The sequence below is a fragment of the Pelobates fuscus genome, chromosome 2 (assembly GCF_036172605.1).
Source record: "Pelobates fuscus isolate aPelFus1 chromosome 2, aPelFus1.pri, whole genome shotgun sequence".
Classification (NCBI taxonomy): domain Eukaryota; kingdom Metazoa; phylum Chordata; class Amphibia; order Anura; family Pelobatidae; genus Pelobates; species Pelobates fuscus.
Window position 1 is genome coordinate 13,113,821 of NC_086318.1, and position 20,588 is coordinate 13,134,408.

General features: G+C 41.5%; 1 protein-coding gene across 1 annotated transcript; it reads right to left on the reverse strand.

Annotated features, from left to right (window-relative positions):
• Window positions 1-4,992: 4,992 nt before the first annotated feature.
• On the reverse strand, window positions 4,993-20,295 carry LOC134586082 (olfactory receptor 10A7-like). Its single transcript, XM_063441592.1, has 3 exons — window positions 20,276-20,295; window positions 5,450-5,949; window positions 4,993-5,419 (listed from the first exon to the last, which is right to left on the reverse strand). The coding sequence occupies exons 2-3, from the start codon at window positions 5,911-5,913 to the stop codon at window positions 4,993-4,995; spliced, it is 891 nt and encodes a 296-aa protein (XP_063297662.1). The 5' UTR covers window positions 5,914-5,949; window positions 20,276-20,295.
• Window positions 20,296-20,588: the final 293 nt, after the last annotated feature.

Genomic DNA, 20,588 nt, shown 5'->3' on the forward strand with positions numbered 1-20,588 from the left:
AAAAACAAACTAAAAACTACTTCCAAAAATATTCAGCTTTGATATGAATGAGTTTTTTGGGTTCATTGAGAACATGGTTGTTGTTCAATAATAAAATTAATCCTCAAAAATACAACTTGCCTAATAATTCTGCACTCCCTGTAAATATGCAATACTAATAAAATAAAATAAAGAATAGAGTGCGCTTGATTCATTTTATGAGTGTGTGTTAAGTAAGAGGGACTTACAAGTGTGTTGTGGCTGCTAATTTTAATTCTATTTTATACTATTTGTAAGCGCTTTATACTGCACAGTACAATCCAAACATCCGCAGAGTAACTAGAAGTGAAAAAAGGCTTGCTCAAAATAATATAATCAAGGTTGCAATTAACTCAAGTCTACTGGAGAGCAGATATAGTGTCACCAATCAACATGTCAGTGGTATCCAGTTCCTATCTCAAGCTGGACTTTGGGCTTGGGCAAAGAAACTCGAGAACTCGTCTTACCGCAACTATCCCAGAGTTCCTAGCTTGCACATGCAAATGAGCACAGACAGGCATTGTGCTTCAGACTTCATACTGCGTTTCTGCAGATACATTTAGGAATGGGAACTGTTTTAAACTCAGCTTTTTTTAAACCAAAGCATGGGATATGATCCTAAAGAATCAGTGGCCATCAACCAACCATGGACTGTATCACTTTGACCGTTTGTGTCTTGTCAGCATGGCGCCAGTTTTAGTTTGAAATTTATGTGTTTCTGAGAGTATATGGCTAGGAGACAATGTAAGATATGGGGGGGATGTTTATTGTGTTTGGTCTCACCACCCAGTTCCGTGATACTAAGTTAGTAAATTAGTAACTAATAGCTATACCTGGCTCTGTTAGGTGCCTGTGATGCTTCTAGACTGCACACCTACAGCAATAATACCTAATTCTGCATTCACATAACATAGAAACATAGAAACATAGAATGTGACGGCAGATAAGAACCATTCCACCCATCTAGTCTGCCCAATCTTTTTTTAAAATACTTTCATTAGTCCCTGGCCTTATCTTATAGTTAACCTCATCCACGCATGCTTAAACTCCTTTACTGTGTTAGCCTCTACCACTTCAGCTGGAAGCCTATTCCATGCATCCACTACCCTCTCAGTAAAGTAATACTTCCTGATATTATTTTTAAACCTTTGTCCCTCTAATGTAAGACTATGTCCTCTTGTTTTGGTAGTTTTTCTTCTTTTAAATATAGCCTCCTCCTTTACTGTGTTGATTCCCTTTATGTATTTAAATGTTTCTATCATATCCCCCCTGTCTCGCCTTTCCTCCAAGCTATACATGTTAAGATCCTTTAACCTTTCCTGGTAAGTTTTATCCTGCAATCCATTAACCAGCTTAGTAGCCCTTCTCTGAACTCTCTCTAAGGTATCAATATCCTTCTGAAGATACGGTCTCCAGTACTGCGTACAATACTCCAAGTGAGGTCTCACCAGTGTTCTGTACAATGGCATGAGCACTTCCCTCTTTCTACTGCTAATGCCTCTCCCTATACAACCAAGCATTCTGCTAGCATTTCCTGCTGCTCTGTTACATTGTCTGCCTACCTTTAAGTCATCAGAAATAATCACCCCTAAATCCCTTTCCTCAGATGTTGAGGTTAGGACTCTATCAAATATTCTGTACTCTGCCCTTGGGTTTTTACGTCCAAGATGCATTATCTTGCACTTATCCACATTAAATGTCAGTTGCCACAACTCTGACCATTTTTCTAGTTTACCTAAATAATTTGACTTATCCCTCCTGGAACATCAACCATGTTACATATCTTAGTATCATCAGCAAAAAGACATACCTTACCATCAATACCTTCTGCATTATCACTAATAAAAACATTAAAGAGAAAGGGTACAAGTACAGATTCCTGAGGTACCCCACTGGTGACAAGCCCATGCTTCGAATATACTCCATTGTCTACAACCCTCTGTTGCCTGTCACTCAGCCACTGCCTTAACCATTCAACAATATTGGAATCCAAACTTAAAGATTGCAATTTATTGATAAGCCTTCTATGTGCAACAGTGTCAAAAGCCTTACTGAAATCTAGGTAAGCAATGTCTACTGCACCACTCTGATCTATTATTTTAGTTACCCAATCAAAAAAATCAATAAGATTAGTTTGGCATGATCTCCCTGAAGTAAACCCATGTTGTGTCTGATCTTGAAATCCATGTGTTTTTAGATGTTCAACAATCAGATCCTTTAACATGGTTTCCATTACTTTCCCCACTACTGAAGTAAGGCTTACTGGCCTATAGTTGCCCGACTCCTCCCTACTACCTGTCTTGTGAATTGGCACAACATTCGCTAACTTCCAATCTTCTGGGACTACTCTTGTTAACAATGATTGGTTGAATAAATCTGTTAATGGTTTTGCTAGTACAGCACTAAGCTCTTTTAATAACTTTGGGTGTATTCCATCAGGCCCCATTGACTTATTTGTCTTTACTTTTGACAGTTGAAATAGAACCTCTTCCTCTGTAAACTCACATGTAATAAATGACTAATTTGTCCTTTTTCCTTACTGAGGCAATATTCATTGAGGCAGTCAGCTAGACTTTTATCCTCTTCTACATACCTTCCTTCTTTTGTTTTTAATCTAACTAATCCTTGTTTTATTTTCCTTTTCTCATTTATGTATCTAAGAAATGTTTTGTCCCCTTCTTTTACTGACTGTGCTATTTTCTCTGCTGTGTGTGATTTGGAAGCTCTTATAACGTGCATAGCCTCTTTCTGCCTAATCTTATAGATCATTCTGTCTTCCTCACTCTTGGGTTTTTCATAATTACTAAATGCTAACTTTGTTTTTTTTATTATTTTGGCCACATCTGCGGAGTACCACAGTGGTTTCTTGAATTTTTTGCTTTTACTGACAAGCCTAATGCAATTTTCTGTTGCCTTCAGCAGTGCAACTTTTAAATAATCCCATTTCTCTTGGACTCCATTTAAATTGCCCCAGTCTGATAATGTCTCCTTTGCACATATTCTAATTTTAGAAAAGTCTATAACTTTTGTTTTTGTGTGGTGTAACTCAGTCACTGTTCTTATAGTAAACCACACTGACTGATGATCACTGGATCCTAAACTTTCACCTACAGTAATATCTGATACCAAATCTCTATTTGTTCACACTAAATCTAGTATGGCCTCCTTACGAGTTGGCTCCTCAATGACTTGTTTTAGAGACAATCCCAGTAGGGAGTTTAGAATATGTGTGCTTCTGGCACAACAGCACATACCAACTTGTTCGCAGCCAATAAATAATGCCCATGGATGGTATTTTAACACAGAAATATGAAATTTCGCTTTATTATAAACATGCCACCTGGAAGGACTGCAGGCACCCAGCAGAGCAAGGTAAAAGGCACATAAAAATATTTGGTTTTGGTTAAAAACAGGTTGTGACATTAAACGCATAATTCTAAATGTATATTGAAAAACTCTAGATGCCCCCTAATACAGTGAAAAAGTGGGGTTTCACAAATAAATGTATAATGGTACACTCCATGAAACTACACACTGACTTAATTAAAGGATCACTACAGGGTCAGGAACACAAACATGTATTCCTTACCCTATAGTGTTAACACCACCATCTAGCCCCCCTGGGCCACTCATGCCTCCATAAATATAGCAAAATCTTACTGTATTCAAGCCTGAAGCTGTAACTCTGAATGCTGTTTGCCTAAAAAAAAACAAGCAGTCTGCTGACATCATCAGAAGTGGTGGCCTGATCCAGTCACAGTGCTTCCCCATAGGATTGGCTGAGACTGACAAAGAGGCAGATCAGGGGCAGATCCAGTATGATTCAAACACAGCCCTGGCCAATCAGCATCTCCTCATAGAGATGAATTGAATCAATGAATCTCTATGAGGAAAGTTCAGTGTCTGCATGCAGAGGGAGGAGATACTGAATGTTTGGATGCATTTTAGACAGCCATGACCCAGGAAGGATCTCTAACAGCCATCTGAGGAGTGGCCAGTGACGTTATCACTAGGCTGTAATGTAAACACTGCATTTTCTCTGAAAAGACAGCGTTTACAGCAAAAAGCCTGAAGGTAATGATTCTACTCACCAGAACAAATTCAATAAGCTGTAGTTGTTCTGGTGACTATAGCGTCCCTTTAATAGTTGTTATACCTGTGCAAGGCTCTTGGTTTTAAAGTGGAAAAACACTATCTCCTAAAACACACCTCAACATGCTGCTGTGAGTGCATTAGCTTTATGCACACAATGCAATACGTCCTAAAAACAAATATATGTGAACATGCCCAGCCAGAGTAATATATGTCGCATTGATACTATAATTCACTGGGACTAATGGCATCTGTAAATACACATAGAGCTTGGCTTACAATGTGCAAGGCACATCCCTATGGATTGTATCAGCCTACACCAGAGGGTGGATGGCCAAGCAAGCACAGTGAGCGTACACGCTTTTGGTGTAGTGGCATATCTTCTGTAGGTGTGACTTCAGGGAAAAGGGGTCTGTCGTGAAACTAATTCTAGTTTTAGTTTAATGACAGATATAGATTTCTACTACTTCTATCATATAAAATTGTCCAATGCAATTTAGCTTTTAAATAAAATACACTTTCTTCTACAACATATATTCCCAGATAATCCAAATTTGTTCATAATGCAAGAGCAAGTGTAGAATGTGATAGTAGTGAAATGAGCAGTTGCTCACTCTATCAAGTTATATTGCCTCATTTAATTCAGAGAGTCGAAAGCTGTTGGCATGTGACGGTAGAAGATAGATCCTCACCATAACTGGCCCGGGTATGTTGCTTAACCTCCTATTATCACTCATGCTAACCCCTTGCACTAAGAAATGTGATGTAACACGAATAAACAATCACTTCTCTCACTTAGACAAGGAGTAAACATCCAATAGCTTATCAAACGTTATTGACTTCCCGACGGCGGTGAGAATTTAAGTTCAATCATAAGTAGTCTTAAAGCAAACTTACTAATCTTCTCATGGCTCTTAAAACGTCTTTATTTCTTAGGCTGTAAATTAAAGGGTTTAACACTGGTGTGAATATAACATAAAATACAGAGGTTAATTTGTCTGTGTTATCAGAAACAGGAAGTCGTGGTCGCAAGTAGAGGACCATGGCCGTCCCATAGAACAGAGTGACAACAATAAGGTGTGAAGAACAAGTTGAAAATGCTTTGTATCTTCCAGAGTGGATTCTTGTAATCGATATAATAATTCTAAAGTAAGAGAAAAGGATGAGGGCGAGTGGAAAAAGAAGGAACACAATGCCCCCTCCAAATCTCATGCTATCAAGGACAGAGGTATCGCTGCAGGACAATGGCAGCAGTGAAGGAATCTCACAAATGAAATGGTTAATTATATTTGGGTTACAAAATGTTAAGCTACATATAAAGAAAATGTCAACGGAGGACATCACAGAGCTCACAGTCCATATAACAGTGATCATCCATGCGCAAGTTGACCGGTCCATAATCATGTTATAGCGTAGTGGTTTACAAATAGCAACAAAGCGATCATATGCCATGAGAACCAGAAGATTGCATTCACTTTGTCCTAGGAGAAGATAGAAAAAAATCTGCGAAGTGCAGCCTGCCAGTGATATACTTTTCTTCCCAGATAAGGAATGTTCAAGCATCTTTGGAATAGTTATTGAAGGACTGAAAAGATTAAGGAAGGAGAGATTAATGATAAAGAAGTACATTGGGTTATGCAAACGGTGATCAAAGCTCACAGCCAGAATGAGAAGACTATTTGCAGTGAATGCTGATGTGTAGATTACTATTAAGAAGAAGGATAATAAAATCTGTATATTGGGGTCATTGGTGAGTCCAAGAAGAATGAATTCTGTCACTGTACTTCGATTTCCCCGATCCATTTCTTCATTGGGGTTTTTCTATAGTACCAACATGGACTGCAGAACGAAAAGACATATACAATAACATTTCAGTTATATTTATATAATACAGGTTTGTTTATCTGGGACTGTAACATTGAATGCTTTACTTACACAGAAATACAAACCCAAAGTGATATATTATTACCCTTATCCATGGCTTTAACAGGGGTAGGGATAGCACATGGAAGAGATGTGATGTTTGGGCTTTAGATAGCAAGGAGGGTACATGAAAAAAACAAGAAAAATACATGGAAGAAAGGGACAGTCCTGGCACAGAAGACATGATACTGTATCTGTTATATTGTCGTATAAAACCATCCGGGGTAACTTTAGTTTTTACATCAGAAAATGAACAAATTGCTAGAAAATAAAGTACTAGACATACAGGTACTAGAAAATATAGAAAAAAATAAAGTTTATTTAAAATATATACAGTTCAACAAATACAATGATAGAACTTTCACTCCGTGTTCGTTAAAATGTATACATAGTTGCACACACCAAAAAAAAAAATACAACTTTTAAAGAAGAAAAGAAAATAACTGCATATACTTTAAGAAAATCCTTACCACAATACATAGTGAGACGTGGAAATGTCCCTTTAAATTAAGGACTGTATTCACAACCCCTTATGGGTCCCAATCTTGCCCACAGGGACTATTTGCTAGTTTGGAAGGTTGTGTTTATTTTGTATTTGTAGTTCTATTCAGCCTTGCATGAGAAATGAGAGATATTCCATTTTGATACGGCATTGTTAAAGGCTTTTTTGTCACGAAGTGCAATGGAAGCAACATAATACGTATCTAAAGGATGCTAATGGATAAACTCTGTGTATTGAGTAAATATTCACAGGCTGAAGGGTAATCACATTTTATTATCCATCAGGTGTCCTCCCCGGTTTGCTGCTGCTAACAGCACGCTTTGATACTAAATAATGTCATGTCAGGTTAATAGAAGTCATGTCCACTGCTTCCACAATAACCCACCAGCTGCGTCTTCTAAATCTGGAGAGAAGATGTATTTAGTTACTGCTTACTACAGGACTGGATGTCTCATTTCCTATACTACTAGCCTGGACTAAAAGCGGGGCTGGTGGTGTCTTTCTAAGATGTATTTTGCCCCCACCCCAAGGATTACTGCTTTGTAGCTCATCAGCTCTGGGTTCTCCTCATTCACATTGCTTGTTGAGATTTTTTTTTTGTTATGGACAACAACTGTAGGATTAGCCTCAGGATTAAAACTTGGAGTACCTGGCCGATGAGTATGAGAGTATCACAGAGCTCCAGAGCAAAAAAAAACTTCCAGTGATGTGAAGCATTTTTAATTGCCTCACATAACTCCACAAACACAAAACCTGCATTAAGGTGCAGTATGTAGGAGTGTATTCCAGAGCTCAACCACAATAAAACTCCCAGGAATGTGCATATAATATATCACAGAGCTCCACTGCAATACAGCAGATCTGTCTATTTTGTATGACAGAATCACAGAGATCCAGGGAAATGAACTTATTGCAATGTGCTGTGTCTGATGTGGTTATATGTGTGTTGGTATAAACTGCATGTAACGGATCACCTGGCACCCCGACTTGGTACCTCCGTTAATGGATGCTCCTAGTGCTTCCTGAGGACTCCAAGCACTCTGGCAGACACCACAATCACCGAATCCGAGAAACCTTTTAAATTCTCCCAAGCATATGAATGCTGTAGACCATTGAATAGGAACCATACGAATAGGCTTGTACTCCTAGCAGTCAACTGGAACAGCATGCAATAAATCCTTCTCCCAATAATGAGACGACACATCACTTTGAGGGTAAAACAGGAACTCTGGACTGGCTCATCCAGCCTGGCTTTTATTTCCAACTCACACATACAGGCCACACCCAGGGGGAGGCATAGAAGAACCAATGACATAGATGTTACCTCCCACACATCCCCTCCCCTTAGTGTGACACATAATCCCATTATGCATACAGTGTAAAATATACTTTTACACAACTTTCATAACTTTAAAACCATACATCACATTCACATAAAAATACATATCCACAATCAATCCATTCAGGGGAACAACATATTAAAAAATGGCATGAATCCGACCAGGGGTTCAAAAGTTACTAAAAGTATCTTTTGTTCCTTTCTGGCTGGCAGAAAAACATCCCCACAATGCACCCTGGTTTCCTCCCTTCTGCCCTGGAGTTAATTGGAGAAGTAATCCAATTACCCAGGACTAAAGGCAGACTCCATTAACCACATGGTTGCAAAACAACATAAAACACTTTAAAATACATAAAGTCACATTTACACATAACACACAGACATTTCACCTATCCCCAGATAGCTGGGATCTGCACGCACAAAACTACCGAATAGCGCGCAGATCCTACTCACAGAGTACAATTGCCATGGAGCTAAAGTCTTTCCCATAGTCTTTCATTATATGAATAGGCTCCATGGTATGGCTATCTGGGGTATCACATTCCCATAAAGTCTGGTCCATAGTCCAAAGGCAAGAGGCGGGCAATCAGCCCCCTCCAAGGACACGTGGCGAGGTCGGTTTTGCCACACTGCATAAATCCAATTATTCACAATTATAAAAAAGATTTGCCCCCTCTCCTATTTACCATTTTGCAGGGAGAGGCTAAAGTCAGTGGTGGTCCAGTGAGGCTCATTAATGGTTCCCCTTCACTGGAGTGCATGGTCTACAACTCCAGAAAGTGCAGACCATAATAATCACTCCTCCAAGTCCAGTGCTCAGGGATAAGTCATAGTGCAGGCTCGGAATCGAGGCAGTTGGACTCCCTAAGACTCTATAAAAGAGCAGATTATAATGGTCTGCACCAGCTGGAGGTGCAGACCATGCACACAACCACCCTCCAGTTTCATGTAACACACTGCCAAATAAATACCACTTTTCATGGGAGTCAGGAAGTTTCCTCGGACAATGTGCCCTCTTGCTGGTGCCTCTGCCACTTTACGGTAGTGCCAACACTCCCTAAACCTTCCTGTGCAGCATGAGCATTTAGAATGGATAGGGAATCAGCACGCACAGCTGCATTCAGCCCACTGATTCTCAGCTTGTGTGCATGCTATGTGTTGTAGGATGCAATGTGCAGCTGCCTGTGGACTCCAGATTTGTACTTTTCACTAGAAAGGTCAAGAGAAACTGTTTCACAGTAGGCATTGTTACAGTACCTGCCTGGCGGGTGATGAAGGAAGAAGCCTGAGGAGAATCCTGGTATCTACGGTTACAATAAATCACTGCTTTTATACAGTACTGACCATTATTACAGGCAGTGTGAGGTACAGGTCTCCCAGGAGTGTCCATTCAAAAACTGACTAGGCATTATTGTAATTTGCGTATAAAATGTCACTGCCTAGTTCCAAATGCTCCATTCCTGACTAAGCCCAAATTAAAGTATGTCTCCCAAACCCAAAACCACAACGAATTGAACACCATAAGCCAAAAGACCCTCAACCCCAACCCTAAAATTCCAATACATCTCCAAACCCCCAATAATTAAACGTATCAATTCAATTCAATTCAATTCAAAACCCTGTTATTCTGGTGACACTGTTACACGAGGAAGATGGTCTATATACATTTACTGGGACACAGACCAATTCCCAACTGAGCTGTGTGTGATACCAACCAAACATATAACATGGATAAAACAGGTGCTCACACATATTTAATAATATAAAAAAAGCAGTGAAATAAAAATTAGGTGTATATCCATTTAAAGTGCAAAATATTTGGAGGTCTGTTGAAAAAGAAAAACGTTTTTCACTGTAAGCTAATAGCAGTCAGTGTCCTTAAAGCCCCTGATACACACTGACAAAGAGCAGAATAGAGACTGTTCCCCCTACATAGGGTCACTTGGCAGATATGGATTGACACCTGTCCTCAAAGTCCATGATACACACTCACACAGAGCAGAATAGAGACTGTTCCCCGTCCTCAGAGACCATGATACACACTGAAAAAAGGGGGTATAGGCTCAGCGCTAGGTGGTCTAAAGGAGAAGAGAAAAGAGAGAAGCTGCAACCTATGGGTATGAGGTTCCCTCTAAAGTCCTCAATAAAGAATGTGGAAAAAACAAAATAATAGGTCGCGCTGTACAGAAATAATACAATTTAAAGGTAAAATGAGAAATATAAAATAGATAGAAAATTTTACTCACATATAGATATACACTAAAATAAATATAAGAAAAAACGTAATAGTCCCAATATGTGGTGGATTCCAATAGGCTGATGGAAACTTGATACTGTAGTCAAAATAGAACGCTGGGTCTTCTATGGTATAGGCAATCTTGGTTCAATGATGGGCATGCAAAATAGAAAGACAGGGAGACTCCAATAGTGCAGACTGTATTGGCATAAGTAAAATAAACTGAAATAGGTGTAGGGGAGGTATTTCACTCACCTATGCAAGAGCATGTACTTGCTCAAGTGTAATCAGCATTCAGTGGCGTTTATCCCCCACTGGCGGGACATAGATGCGGGTAATTCCTCGAAGTAAAAAAAATAAAATATAGTGCTCACTGTATATAAATATAAAAGTAAGACTTTAAAAAATAGAGAACGTACTCACATTTGAATGAGCAGGATATACTGCTCAATATGATGGCGTGGGTGGTATAATCAGAAGGCGGCCCAGGAGGCTCAATACGCCATGGAGACCAGTGAAGAGTCTGCCTAGAGTTCCTCTCTGCGTTTTGCTTCAGCCTCCATATGCTAAGCAGGGATGCCACTTTTTGGGATTTTATCCAAATCTGCAAAGACCTTCAAAGGAGACAGAGCAGATCTTGCTAACACAATGCAGTGTCCTTGGTGCGGATTCAGAACATGCTGGTGGAGAATCCACCAGCATGTTCTGAATCCGCACCAAGGACACTGCATTGTGTTAGCAAGATCTGCTCTGTCTCCTTTGAAGGTCTTTGCAGATTTGGATAAAATCCCAAAAAGTGGCATCCCTGCTTAGCATATGGAGGCTGAAGCAAAACGCAGAGAGGAACTCTAGGCAGACTCTTCACTGGTCTCCATGGCGTATTGAGCCTCCTGGGCCGCCTTCTGATTATACCACCCACGCCATCATATTGAGCAGTATATCCTGCTCATTCAAATGTGAGTACGTTCTCTATTTTTTAAAGTCTTACTTTTATATTTATATACAGTGAGCACTATATTTTATTTTTTTTACTTCGAGGAATTACCCGCATCTATGTCCCGCCAGTGGGGGATAAACGCCACTGAATGCTGATTACACTTGAGCAAGTACATGCTCTTGCATAGGTGAGTGAAATACCTCCCCTACACCTATTTCAGTTTATTTTACTTATGCCAATACAGTCTGCACTATTGGAGTCTCCCTGTCTTTCTATTTTGCATGCCCATCATTGAACCAAGATTGCCTATACCATAGAAGACCCAGCGTTCTATTTTGACTACAGTATCAAGTTTCCATCAGCCTATTGGAATCCACCACATATTGGGACTATTACGTTTTTTCTTATATTTATTTTAGTGTATATCTATATGTGAGTAAAATTTTCTATCTATTTTATATTTCTCATTTTACCTTTAAATTGTATTATTTCTGTACAGCGCGACCTATTATTTTGTTTTTTCCATGATACACACTGACACAGAGCAGAATAGGGACTGTTCACCGTCCTCAGAGACCATGATACACACTGACACAGAGCAGAATAGAGACTGTTCCCCGTCCTCAGAGACCATGATACACACTGACACAGAGCAGAATAGAGACTGTTACCCCTACATAGGGTCACTTGGCAGGTATGGATTGACACCTGTCCTCAAAGTCCATGATACACACTCACACAGAGCAGAATAGAGACTGTTCCCCGTCCTCAGAGACCATGATACACACTGACACAGAGCAGAATAGAGACTGTTCCCCGTCCTCAGAGACCATGATACACACTGACACAGAGCAGAATAGAGACTGTTACCCCTACATAGGGTTACTTGGCAGATATGGATTAACACCTGTCCTCAAAGCCCATGATACACACTGACACAGAGCAGAATAGAGACTGTTCCCCCTACATAGGGTCACTTGGCAGGTATGGATTGACACCTGTCCTCAAAGCCCCTGATACACACTGACACAGAGCAGAATAGAGACTGTTCCCCCTACATAGGGTCACTTGGCAGGTATGGATTGACACCTGTCCTAAGGATCCCTGTATTGGGGAACATTGTCGCCCAAACTAATTTATATGCCCATCAATTCCGAGCTACAAATCCGGACTTTTTGGCAAAGATACACACTGTGCCAGAATTTAAATGATTCTGGGCATTGACTATGCTGATGGGCATCATAAAGAAGCCCTCCATTCGCTCCTACTGGAGCAGTAGCCCCATCTGCTCTATCCCCATTTACTCCCAATGTATGTTGAGGAAGAGGTATGAAATGATTCTGCATTTCATGCACTTCAGCGACAACAGCCTGTGTCCCCCTAGGGAGCATCCCCAGTTTGACAGGCTGTATAAAATCCGCCCCCTGATTACCCACTTTGCTGCCAGGTTTGCAGAGGCTTAAACACCTGGAAGGAATATATGCGTGGATGAATCCCTGATGAAGTATAAGGGAAGGCTGGAATTCAAGCAGTATGTTCCTTCCAAGCGCTCTAGGTATACGCTATATAGACACGAGATATGAGTGGCAAAGTACACTTGCTGAGGTTTGCAGAGCACACGCTGTAGGCCTGACACACCCGCTTGAAGACAACTAACTGCTATTCAATCTATAACAGTGAAAAAAGTTTTCTTTGTAAAAGCACGCTATAGAGACACCAGATATGAGTGGCAAATTACACTTGCTGAGGTTGGCAGAGCACACGCTGAAGGCCTGACACCCAGACGCTTGCAGACAACTAACTGCTATTAGCTTACAGTGAAACACTTTTTTTGTTTTTAAAGGCACGTGTAACGGAGCTCCGTGTACTCCGACCGAGTACCCTCCGTTGATGGACGCTTCCTAGCTTGCGCCGAGGACCACAAGCACCGCACACCACAGTGTCAGGGCTTACCTGGGTTGGGAGTCCGGCAGGCAGAGAAATATGCTCACCCTTGCAAGAAAACACAGGCCAAGGTGATCAGGCAAGAATACACCTGACCCGTGAGTCGGTGCACAGGGGCCATGCAAGGTAAATCCAAATCGCGGTACAGGAACAATAAACCAGGAGAATAGTCGTGGGAAGCCAAGGGTCAGAGGAAGCCAGAAGTCAGGATAATCGGAGTAACAAGCCAGAGGTCAATAATAAACTGGAGAACACGAAACAGCAGAATGATCACCAGAGTCAAGGAACTGACACTGCCTTCTGGGAGAGGCAGTGTTATATACCTGGCTAATGAAACATCAGGCTCAGGTGTAACATGAGTGGCAGGAGTAGTTCCAACGTATGTCCAGCTTCCAGTGCTAGATACTAGACAGGGCTACATACAGGTAACAGTAAAGCGGAGAGATGGCTCAGAGGTAACACAAAGCACCAGAACTGCCATGTTCCCAGGTTCGAATCCTGACATTACCCCCTCCTCAAAGCTGCCTCCAGGCGAGAAAAAACAAGAAAAGGAAAAAACAAGTACGGCCCAGGAGGTCACTTTTTAGACTTCTTGTTTCTGGTTTTGCCAGCAGGATCGGAGGACATAGCTTGGGCGTTCTTGGAGGATCATTCTTCACAGAACAATTTGCAATTTCAGGTACTACTGGAGAGAGGTTAGGGTTGGCAATGGATTTATTGCAAGTGGCAGGTAACTTGATCCCAGGAGTCTTATTCTCTGAACCTTTTTCCTTATGTACGTTACCATTGGAGGCATAGGTACAGACAGTAGGTAACTCCTCTTTAGGTTGACAGGAAGGGATGATGGTACCAGCTTTAACATGAGTTTCTACCGGCGGAGGTTCAGACTTCTCAGGAGCACTGGGTAAGTTATTCACCATAGTTTGTGTACCCTTCTGTGTCACATAACGGGGACATGACTGGCAGTAACCTTGGCAGCATCTAGACGATGTTTCTGAGATGACTGGATAGGTCCGTAGGGTACCCAATAGAAGGGGTCTTTGCTTGGGTGGACGAATTGGGCAGAGAGAGATGTAATGCCCTCTTTCTCCACAATATAGGCACAAGCCATGGGCTCTCCTACGGTCTCTTTCCTTAAGGGGCAACCTAGTCCTGATATATCCGATCTCCATAGGTTCCTCCCTGTCCAGAGAGGTGCTATTGCTAGCTGGAGTACACTCAGGGTAACAGGACAGGTTCCTGGAAGTGGGTTCACGCTGGAACGAGATGGGAACTTGAGAAGTTTGTACATAGTCTTTAGGTAACTGAGCTCTGCGGGTACTTTGAGCAGGTTTGAGGTTTTCTTTCTTAGAAGCCAAGCACCGTGAGTCCATAGCAGACAGAAACGACTCCCAAGTGTCCAAGATAGTACTATTCTCTTGCAGCTTCTGGTATGCCCAGACCTTAATCCGTCCATAAAGTACATTGATAGCAGAACGGACCTTGATAAAGTCGGTGACATATGTTCTGGGTTTCAAGGCAAACAGGAGTTCACAGTCCATCTTGAAGCTTGAGAAGGTGGAACAAGAACCGTCGAACCGGTCAGGCAGTATAACATAGGGTTCTGGATAAGCAGGTTCCGGGGCTGGGCGTACTGTCCCTTTAAGAAATAAAATTTCTCGCTGCAGCTCCAAAACAACCTGGGTCAGGCTAGACACTTGCTGGGGCAGGGGTGAGCACATCTCTGCGGACTCCATATTGGTCAGTTCCTTATGTCAGGGCTTACCTGGGTTGGGAGTCCGGCAGGGAGAGAAATATGCTCACCCTTGCAAGAAAACACAGGCCAAGGTGATCAGGCAAGAATACACCTGACCCGTGAGTCGGTGCACGGGGGCCGTGCAAGGTAAATCCAAATCGCGGTACAGGAACAATAAACCAGGAGAATAGTCGTGGGAAGCCAAGGGTCAGAGGAAGCCAGGATAATCGGAGTAACAAGCCAGAGGTCAATAATAAACTGGAGAACACGAAACAGCAGAATGATCACCAGAGTCAAGGAACTGACACTGCCTTCTGGGAGAGGCAGTGTTATATACCTGGCTAATGAAACATCAGGCTCAGGTGTAACATGAGTGGCAGGAGTAGTTCCAATGTATGTCCAGCTTCCAGTGCTAGATACTAGACAGGGCTAGATACATGTAACAGTAAAGCGGAGAGATGGCTCAGAGGTAACACAAAGCACCAGAACTGCCATGTTCCCAGGTTCGAATCCTGACACACAGACTCCACAACCGCCGTAGCTTAACTGGAGCCTCGCCGTCTTCCTTCCACCCTGGATTGGCTTCTGTCCTCCATGACCGTGGGGGGAAGACCTCTCCTCCAGGAGAGCGTATCCGGAACAAGCTCTTAAAAGAGCTAAGTGATTAAAGCTCAGGGGAGTATGTAAAACATAGCAATCCCCAGTGTGATATAGCTGTTCCCTCCAATAACGAGACAAGGCTACGTATTGAGGGTCAAGAATAGGTCTCTGGACAGGGAACAAAGGGAGGGCAGAGGCCAACTGCATTCTGCCCAGCTCTTCTGCTGGGGGGCTGGAAACATTGCCTGGCTCAATAGCCAGGGGATCATGGGAGTCAGTGGGGGTTAACATCGCTTCTGTTAACCCTGGGGTCAAGTTAGGAGTTAGCTGGGGAGGGGAATTTGTACTTACCCCCTCCTCCTGTTGTCCCTGTGAGGGTAGTCGGGGATCTGGACAGGCTGTCCAGCATCCCTGTAGGTCAGGCACAGAAACCACGGTCCCATCTGCGCCGTCTGGGAGATTGGTGTCTCCCCTTTTTAGGGTAAGCTGCCGCTGGGGGGGAATGACGACACCTTCGGCCCCCTGTAACTCACGCTGTTGCTGGGGCACAGGGACAGGATACTTTGCCACCTTTGCCCGATATTCTGCTCCCTCCTGCATATCCTCTGCCAATTCTCTCCTTATTTTCTGTACAAGTTCCTCTGTTAGGTAGGGCCCGTAGAGAGCCAACCGCCTCTTCAGTATAGCGTCAAACCGTACGTGACTATACCAATAGTCCAGGTTTGCTTGATGTTCCCAGGATGCTGCTCCTCGCACTAGGGAAGCCATCCCACCGCTGCCACCACTGTAACGGAGCTCCGTGTACTCTGACCGAGTACCCTCCGTTGATGGACGCTTCCTAGCTTGCGCCGAGGACCACAAGCACCGCACCGGGCACCACAGCCACCGCAGACTTCACAACCGCCGAAGCTTAACTGGAGCCTCGCCGTCTTCCTTCCACCCTGGATCGGCTTCTGTCCTCCAGGACAGTGTGGGAGATATGCTCTCCTGGAGGAGAGGTCTTCCCCACATGGTCCTGGAGGACAGAAGCCGATCAGCAGAGATCAGCAGAGATCAGATGAGTCCTTCAGGACTGTAGTGGACACTGAATACTCTAGCCTAGCTATCAATTTCCCTATCTAATGAAAAGCAGCTACACTTTCCCTCCTCTCACTAAGCATGCAGCTTCAGAATGAATCTAAAATGGATGCTGGGAGGGAGGTGGGAGGGTGTGGAAGGGAGGGTCTGCTGACCGTGAGGCACAGGGTCAAAGTTTGCTCAATGATGACGAATAGGGGGCGGATTGAACCGCCCATGTGTTCGCCCGCGGTGGCGAACACGAACACGCTATGTTCGCCAGGAACTATTCGCCAGCGAACACGAACACGCTATGTTCGCCAGGAACTATTCGCCAGCGAACAGTTCGGTACATCACTAATCTCTAACAGCCATCTGAGAAGTGGCCAGTGAAGTTATCACTAGGCTGTAATGTAAATACTGCATTTTCTCTTAAAAGACAGTGTTTACAGCAAAAAGCCTGAAGGTAATGATTCTACTCACCAGAACAAATTCAATAAGCTGTAGTTGTTCTGATGACTATAGCGTTGCTTTAATGTATTTAGTTTGTAGAGCTAGGATAGGTCTATCTAGTTGCGCCTGGGCGGTACAATCCCCAACTAAGGATATGTGGTGTCTTCTTATCTTAAAGTGCCATAGTGCAAAGAATCTTCAATTGGATATTTGCATACCGTAAGTCAGGATGATATCAGCTTTGCCTTATGGGCTCACTGGCTTGTTGGTAAGTAGGTCATACATGCAAAACACAGAATAAAATATATAGTGCTCACTGATGCAAATATATGTTTGATAAAAAATAGAAGAGGTACTTACAAGTATGGAGCAAATTAGGGTATTGCTCACTACACAGCGCACATGTGGTATTTTCCCACCAAAGCAATATGTAGTCCAAGGCTCCGCAAACAATCACGGTGAAGTCCAATAACAGTTAAAATATTAACTAGTTTATTAGATTTGCTAGTTTCGAAAACAATTAAATCAAAACAAAATAGTAAGATACACTAGACATTTAACAAAGCTCCGGGGATGGAGAGAAACACGTTATGCGTGGTGAAGTGAGACAAGACTGTGAGAGGAGAAGAAACGCTGAGCGACTAAATAGTTACAGAGAGCCAAACTGTGAAATAAATGTAGCCATGATTAAATACAATGGAAAATTCACAGCTGAGTGATTTATTATATACGGTTTACAGAATGGATCTAAATGAGGTACTACAGGGAAATCTTAAAGGTGATATTTGCTCAAAAATCATCCAAGAAAGAGAGTTTTACTAGAATTTGTATATTATTTCCTAATGTATTCTATAAACTTTTAAATGCCACACACCATCACATTCAGCCAACTTCACAATCACACTCAGCTAACTCCATACTCAATTTCACTTAGACAACTCCACACACAATTGCATTCTGTCAGCCTTCACACGCAATCACACTCAGCCAGTCTCACATACAATCACACACAGCCAGTCTCACACACAATCACACTCAGCCAGCCTTAACACACAATCACACACAGCCAGCCTTAACATACAATCACACACAGCCAGTCTCACATACAATCACACTCAGCCAGTCTCACATACAATCACACTCAGCCAGCCTTAACACACAATCACACTCAGCCAGCCTTAACACACAATCACACTCAGCCAGCCTTAACACACAATCACACACAGCCAGTCTCACATACAATCACACACAGCCAGTCTCACATACAATCACACTCAGCCAGCCTTAACACACAATCACACTCAGCCAACCTTAACACACAATCACACTCAGCCAGCCTTAACACACAATCACACACAGCCAGTCTCGCATACAATCACACTCAGCCAGTCTCACATACAATCACACTCAGCCAGCCTTAGCACACAATCACACTCAGCCAGCCCTCACTCACAATTTTTGTCCAACCATAAACATATACACAATTGTATTCATCCAACTCCACAAATTACATCACATGTAACCAAAGTTATAAAGTTGATCCAGGTAGAATAAAAGGGAGTGTTGTTATCCAAGGGTGAAACAAGATATTTAGGCCACTCCCCCTGCACCTCCCAGATCAAAAGAAAAGTCATCTAAATAGTGCTTCCAGTTAGGGGATAATCATGGAGCTAAACTACTGACAATGAGAACAAAAATCCCAGTGTCACCCAAAATTGTGGGAAACACTGTGAGGAAGCACAAAAGTATTGTAAGTGGACAAAAAAAAAATCCTTTAACTGTATTCTCAATGATACAAAAAATAATGATCCACTTAAAAAGAAAATATAAACAGTATTAAAACAGGGGTATGAGAGGTGGTTGGTGTACATCTCTGGACAGGTAGGGAAGAGGGTATTTACCAAGAGAGGTGGAAGGTCAAAGTGTACATCGGAGGTTTGGATGAGTCTAGTTTAAGGATGCAGACCTTCTACCTCTCTTGGTAAATACCCTCTTCCCTACCTGTCCAGAGGTGGACACCACCCACCTCTTATACCCCTGTTTTAATACTGTTTATATTTTCTCTTTAAGTGGACCATTATTTTTTTGTATCACTGAGAATAAAGTTTAACATATCAGATGTAGTCATCAATCACAATAACACTCAGCCACCACATGCATCATACTCAGTTGTACTGCTAAGGGGGGGGAGGGGGGGTGCTGAGGGGGACCTTCTTGCATTTTTGAAAAGTGGCCCTGTGGTCCCTGGTTTGGCCTCAGAGTAAGGCAGAACGTATTCAACAAGACAATAGTTAACTAACATATTTAATCTATTAGTGATTAACAGTACTGATCCATTCTGTTATGTATGTCTCCACACAAACAGGCTTCTTCTAATGTGTAATATGAAGAACTGTGCATTCTGGATTCTAGAATTCTGTTACTATAGCGTTGTGTATATTCTTCCTAGTCGCGTCCATTCTTATATATTTCAAAATGTATTTGCCTGTTACATGATTGACAAGGATTTTATTTCTTATATAAATTTACAATAAATAAATACATAATCTCTTGGCACTTTTATGTAAATTGGTATCTCTTCAGTACGCTGTGACTTGCTATAAGGTGTTTGCAAAATGTAGACAGAATTTTCAAAAATAAAAAAATCTCCAGCTAGAATGGAAATCAGAACTAATATTGCTAAAATATACATTTTATTCAACTTTTCTATTTTGACGATCATTTTTCATGTTGCCATAAATATTTAATTTATTTTATATCTCTGAAACTTTTTCTAAATACTTTTAGTTCCTTTAACCCCTTAAGGACCAAACTTCTGGAATAAAAGGGAATCATGGCAGGTCACACATGTCATGTGTCCTTAAGGGGTTAAACTGCTGGTCTCTGCAAACAATTCCCAATTTATAAATTGTTGCCAGAATACTGCTTACATATTTTATATAAACACAACGTTTAGATGGTTAACAAAACAGGAAGCGTTTTGCAAATATATTTTCACAATTCAATACAATAATACCACCAGAAATAACAATAATAATTATTAACAGTACAATAATAATGGATTTCTCATTATACAAGCTATTGCGTACAGGAATTCAGTGGGTGATATTAAAAGGATGCATTGCAGTTATGAGACAGAGAATTGTTAGTTTGTGAATGTTTTAAATTCTCTTTATTGCAAACTTTCTATTTCTAATTGTTGTAACCGCTATAAAAAAAAAATAGCAACTACAGGTAAAACAGATATAAATATTAAAAATTGTGTTAATTGAAATGTAAATCAAATGAAACCTATTTTATTTTAGCATTAATAAGGTACATGTTTTAAATGTATTTTAGATAGTTTGCCAATTTACATACAGTCTTAACAACAGCGCTACGGAATTTGTTGGCGCTATATAAATAATAAAATAATAATAATAATAACAAACTTTGCTTACCTTGTCATTATCTAAAGATTTTGAAACCTATAATAATATTTTCCCATAACAGGAAGCAGGCTTTTAACATGATGTTAAATCAGATGTCATTAAATCCAGAAATATTCTACTAAGTAAGGAATATATAGAAATGCCAATGGAAGACCTAAATGTGTTAGGAATGGAATTTTTACAAGATTTCAAGAAAGAAGTGAATGACAAGACAGTTATCCTTAAATAGATTCTTGGAAAGCTCTGCCAATTCCCTGTTTGTCCAATTAATTCCCATACAGAACAGAAATCAATGCGCATGTTTTGCCTCGGGGATTCTAGT

Excerpts from the sequence above, each read along its gene's own strand:
- LOC134586082 (XM_063441592.1), bottom strand. The coding sequence starts at position 5,913 with ATGGATCGGGGAAATCGAAGTACAGTGACAGAATTCATTCTTCTTGGA. Across the intron at positions 5,420-5,449 it reads TGGACTGTGAGCTCTGTGAT|CTTAACATTTTGTAACCCAA; the intron begins GTCCTCCGTTGA and ends CTTTATATGTAG.